The sequence below is a fragment of the Leptodactylus fuscus genome, chromosome 4 (genome assembly GCF_031893055.1).
Source record: "Leptodactylus fuscus isolate aLepFus1 chromosome 4, aLepFus1.hap2, whole genome shotgun sequence".
In the NCBI taxonomy this organism is placed as follows: Eukaryota; Metazoa; Chordata; class Amphibia; order Anura; family Leptodactylidae; genus Leptodactylus; species Leptodactylus fuscus.
Window position 1 is genome coordinate 63,643,558 of NC_134268.1, and position 6,000 is coordinate 63,649,557.

The 6,000-nt window shown below is 41.5% G+C and overlaps 1 protein-coding gene across 1 annotated transcript in view; it reads left to right on the forward strand.

Annotated features, from left to right (window-relative positions):
* GAREM1 (GRB2 associated regulator of MAPK1 subtype 1) overlaps positions 1-5,568 on the forward strand; it is a 99,663-nt gene extending 94,095 nt beyond the window's left edge. Inside the window, exon 6 of the mRNA XM_075270516.1 lies at positions 3,454-5,568. Coding sequence (XP_075126617.1) covers positions 3,454-4,363 — 910 coding nt within the window. The 3' untranslated portion in view covers positions 4,364-5,568. The remainder of the gene's footprint in view (positions 1-3,453) is intronic.
* The last annotated feature ends 432 nt before the right edge of the window (positions 5,569-6,000 follow it).

Consider the following 6,000-nt stretch of genomic DNA (forward strand, 5'->3'; position numbering starts at 1 on the left):
TTGTTAGACTTCTGTATGCTAATGCTTTGTCATTTTAACACAGGAACACAGGCTCAACATGTCCCAACAGCAGGCTTATACTATAGACCGCCTGGTTTGATCATGTCACTGTCACTTGTGACTATGATGATCAATGTTCTAAGTAGCCAGGATCGGAGGTTCCTCCAAACCCAACTATTCCAGGAGCAGCAAACAGCACCCTCTTCAGAATATACATTACTATACAGGAGGACCTAGTCTACCTCACTTACCAATGTGACATGTCTCATTAGAAATGGATCCTTGTACAATAACTCATGCTCCATAAATAAAGCAATTTATCCAGAAATCCATTTCATAAGCGATAACATATTCAGAATCAATGGGCAGTTTGTCAAGACACTCGCTTACCAATATCTCAGTGACAATGCCCAGTCAATATTTTCATCACGTTCTAGTGGATTGATCATTTACTACCATACTAGTATAAATGATTAGTTAACAGGTGCTCAGGTTAAGAACACGTGGCAGTATTATTCTAAAATCTGCGCCACGTCTGTCCACAGATTGTGTGGTATTGCAGCTTGTCACCATTGACTTCAGTGCAGCTGTCCTGCAGTATCTCCTGACACTGTATCACTGCAGGAATGTTTTAGGGTGAATTATATATAATTTGGACATCTTTACTCAGGTCCACATTATATATAATATATAATGTAATTGTACAATACTATTAGGATATATTATGCTATACCAATGTTTTTATATGATGAGCTAGATGTTTTGTTTTTTTTTTATATGGGCCAGTGTCATTTTATTACTTTTTTTTTCCCCTTTTGTGCACTAAACTACATGTGTGCCTTGTCTATAGACTTTTAGTGCCAAGTAGTAAAAATAGTAAGAGGACAATTTAAATTCCCATATATAGTAAAGAATTTTGGATAATTGACCTACCTATCGATCACCTATCCCCAAACTACTTGGGCTGAAAATGCAAGGGCTCAGGTGCCTAATGTGTCCAGTCACTGGCTTGCGCAGTCACATTTGCATAAGGTACCCAACATGTAACCATTAAGGCCAGTAATTGTCACAATGGCCACCTGAGCAGCTGCACTTCCGGGCCCAAGGACCAAAGGGGACCTGTCACAAAAAAATTAAGACTGAGTGTTGATACAGTTAGTCTAAATATTTTTTTGATTGTCCCCCAGTCCAGCCTCCATTCCATTGGTTGACGTACTTTGACAATAGGAATGAGCAGGAATAGGTTAAGCACAGCCGAGAGTCTTTCATTGCGCATTTCATCACAGACAGATTACTTAGAACTGTTAATGTTGCTTTAAGGCTTTGTAAAATATTAATGATACAATCTTGGAGTAAATAAAATGTACGCTGGCCACTAATATTATATCATCTAGACATATCAGTGTGGTCAGCAGATGCTGGAGGGATGTTGGTCTGTCTTCCAGGTATTCAGAGTTAAAGACATTAAGTATAAGAGCATTAGCTTCCTTCTGTTGAGTTATTGCTGATATTTTACTCCAGGTTCTTTATTTTATTCATACCACAGTGGAATACACCAGAGAGAACTATATGATAAGGTAATCTTATATCATAATGGGCACTGCTCAAGCTGCATAGTATACTGTATTGGATATGTAGCCCTACTGCTTGTGTGTAAGTGTGCCCATTGGGTGGAATATAAGATACAAAAGGCTGAGAACCAGTAAGTTCTTCGATCAGAAGATCTATCTCTTAGCAAGATGTGTGAACGGTCACAGCTTTTTCACTCTCCTCTACATGCCCTAGGCATACTGAACATAATCTGGCATCTGGGCATGTAGAGAAACCATGAGGCCATGCATGGAACACCACACGTGGTGACATGGACTATAACAAATGACTTCTTAGAGGATTGTTTGATATACACTCACCGGCCACTTTATTAGGTACACCTGTCCAACTGCTCGTTAACACTTAATTTCTAATCAGCCAATCACATGGCGGCAACTCAGTGCATTTAGGCATGTAGACATGGTCAAGACAATCTCCTGCAGTTCAAACCGAGCATCAGTATGGGGAAGAAAGGTGATTTGAGTGCCTTTGAACGTGGCATGGTTGTTGGTGCCAGAAGGGCTGGTCTGAGTATTTCAGAAACTGCTGATCTACTGGGATTTTCACGCACAACCATCTCTAGGGTTTACAGAGAATGGTCCGAAAAAGAAAAAACATCCAGTGAGCGGCAGTTCTGTGGGCGGAAATGCGTTGTTGATGCCAGAGGTCAGAGGAGAATGGCCAGACTGGTTCCAGCTGATAGAAAGGCAACAGTGACTCAAATAGCCACCCGTTACAACCAAGGTAGCCATCTCTGAACGCACAGTACGTCGAACTTTGAGGCAGATGGGCTACAGCAGCAGACCACACCGGGTGCCACTCCTTTCAGCTAAGAACAGGAAACTGGGGCTACAATTTGCACAAGCTCATCGAAATTGGACAATTGAAGATTGGAAAAACGTTGCCTGGTCTGATGAGTCTCGATTTCTGCTGCGACATTCGGATGGTAGGGTCAGAATTTGGCGTCAACAACATGAAAGCATGGATCCATCCTGCCTTGTATCAACGGTTCAGGCTGGTGGTGGTGGTGTCATGGTGTGGGGAATATTTTCTTGGCACTCTTTGGGCCCCTTGGTACCAATTGAGCATCGTTGCAACGCCAAAGCCTACCTGAGTATTGTTGCTGACCATGTCCATCCCTTTATGACCACAATGTACCCAACATCTGATGGCTACTTTCAGCAGGATAATGCGCCATGTCATAAAGCTGGAATCATCTCAGACTGGTTTCTTGAACATGACAATGAGTTCACTGTACTCCAATGGCCTCCACAGTCACCAGATCTCAATCCAATAGAGCATCTTTGGGATGCGGTGGAACGGGAGATTCGCATCATGGATGTGCAGCCGACAAATCTGCGGCAACTGTGTGATGCCATGATGTCAATATGGACCAAAATCTCTGAGGAATGCTTCCAGCACCTTGTTGTATCTATGCCACGAAGAATTGAGGCAGTTCTGAAGGCAAAAGGGGGTCCAACTCGTTACTAGCACGGTGTACCTAATAAAGTGGCCGGTGAGTGTATATGATGAAGAAATGTCATAAAAGCTTGGTGCTATCATTCACATTAGTCCCTTTCTGCAATGTGGTTTACAATCTTATCTCCCTGTCTCCAATAAACAAATAGTAAGGCCAATTTATGCCTTTAGACAGTGCTAGGAAACCAGAGACCCTAAAGCAATGCAGTTCAAACTCCATAGAAACGCTGTTCTTGGACAAATTCATCACTGAACCTCTGGGTTGTCCCTAATATCACATAATGCTGAGGTTATAGTACATAACATCATTGAAATCTGTGAGAATCTGCTATCCTCTATTTCATCGTCAATAGTAAATTGGTTTCTTTCTTTGTATTTTTCCAGTGGTGTTCCAGAAAATGAAGTAACCAGCTCTTCAGACAGTGCCCAGGTTTCATGCTACCCTTGTAACTGGATCAAGAATGAGTCAAGTGAACTTGAGAGCAAGTCGCCTTGTGGGTTAGCAGCTTCTGAAATCCTTCCTTCTCGACTATCATGGCCAAACCGTTACTGTGGTGGGGCTGAAGGCATGAACACAAATGATCTACATGTGGACCAGTCCCGTAGTTATTACAGCTATCCTCGACAAAAGACACCAGCCACACCAAAGAGAAATTTTCCAGCTCCCTTTGACTTTAGTGGAATTGATCCTTTAACTGGGTGCGCACCGGGCACACCAAGTGAGTTTACGGACATTGCTGCCGGCTGTCCGAAGTCTGCCAGCTACTCACTGGAGACCTCATCTGAGAAAATCGCCACTGACAACAGCACAAAACAAAGTATGTCATGTCCAGCATTACCCCCACGGGCACCCAAAACAAGTGAGGTAAGCCCAATCCTCGAACCCCTCTCTCTCTCCATGAAAATTGATGGAGCAGAAGAAGGCTCACAGACTTGCTCCCCGGATATATCAGAGGAGCATTATTTATCTAAAAAGGGCATGCAGGACATATTCTCCATTTCATACCCGTTCTCTTCTCCTCTACACATGCAGCTAGCTCCAAGGTCATGCGGAGATGGCTCTCCATGGCAGCCTCCATCTGACCTCTCAGGATTGTCCATTGAAGAGGTGTCAAAATCTCTTCGATTCATTGGATTATCAGAAGATGTCGTCTCCTTCTTTGTCTCCGAAAAGATTGATGGCAATTTGCTTGTCCAGCTTACAGAGGAGATACTTTCTGAGGACTTTAAGTTAAGCAAACTCCAGGTTAAAAAATTAATGCAATTCATAAATGGTTGGAGGCCTAAGATGTAACACGGAAGGTGTTACGAAAGGTACTGAACAAACGTACGAGAGCCCTCGGCTTATGAGCCGATATTTGTACAATCTGAAATTGTTATTTTGCACTAAGAGAATAATCGTGGCTGTATATAGTCCTACAAAAGAAGAAATTCTTACTATGCAGTGAAAGGTACGAGTTGTAGTTGTATCACTTAGTACTGTATGTTAATGCAAACCTTTACGAGAACACTCACAGTGTGCCTTGTGCATCACTGACCACTGAGCAGCTGCTACAAAGTGTTTGGAAACTTTAAAGGGAATTTTACTTTATAAGCTTCATGTTGAAAATATAATATATTACTTACTAGCCAAAGCTTACAAACAATGTAGTCATCTTATCTCTTCTTAGACTAGAATTCATTAAAACTATTCGCAGCCCTTTGTTGTCCCCCCCACTTACCCTAATATAATATGAAGGAGCACTTAACTGTATGCAGTTCCCTACACATACAAAGCAAGAAAACCTTTTCCACGTGTATGGGATTACTAAAGAACTTCCCGAAAGCCTTGTACTCTGCCTTAGAGGTCGCATTTCATTCATGTCCCAGCGTTCGCGTACATGATGTGCTATGTGATGATCTATTTCCTGTATGGAGACAAGTGCTCGATCAATAAAACATATGGAATTCTGCAATGTAACTCCACAGTGGATACAGATGTAACCGACCCCACTGGAACATCTGCTGTATTCTGGAGAATTCTATTGTTGCCTCTATTATCAAGGTTTTATTTTTTTCCAGTGAATTCAGTCAATATAAAGATAACCATGTTACCTGGTGTTAGTGTTTATGCAAAAAAAACTGTATAGATATACACATGGGCTCTTACTGACCAATGTCCATAGACATACTCCCATCCCATTCCTACATTGTTATTCTGTGTCGTTCTTTGCAATCTGATGTTTTGCACTTACGTCGCCTAAGAGTGGCCCAGTTTAAGGACGGCCATAGTCTTAAGAGACTGTTTTATTCCAACTTCCGAAGGATGAGCCTCAAATGGTCAAGTACAGTTTTTATGATGAATCCTCTTCTTTTAAATCCTATTTTTTTGAATAAAATGTAAGTCCCAGAACAAAACCACTTCTTGAGATGTAGAAAACTCATATTGTGGTAAAGCTATGGACATTCATAGACTATGTATGTTTTGTGTATATACATATGTATAATATATAAAGTTATTTTCACTCTCTATGTGTGAGATGTTATTTTCTTGGAAAGGTGTTTTTCTTAAAGGGATTATATCACGAAAATTAATAATCCATAAGATAGCAGAGAAATTGCAGATCAGTGGGAGTCCGACCATTGAGACCCCTACTGATCCCGAGATGAGGGGTGTTTTACACCCATTCAAAATGTAGCAGTGGACACAGAATTTTAGTGGGAGCACCAGAGATAGCTGAGTGCTGTTCTTCACCTATTACCATGACTCCCAAATAAATGAATGGAGCAGGGGTACCCATTCTGTATCTACCAATACATTCTGAACAAGAGTAAAATACTCCCGTTCTTGGAATTGTGGGGTCTCAGCTGTCAGCCCTCCATCTTTCTTGCAGTTTATCATTTATCCTATGCATAGGCAATATAAACAATTTTTGTAGCATAACCCCTTTA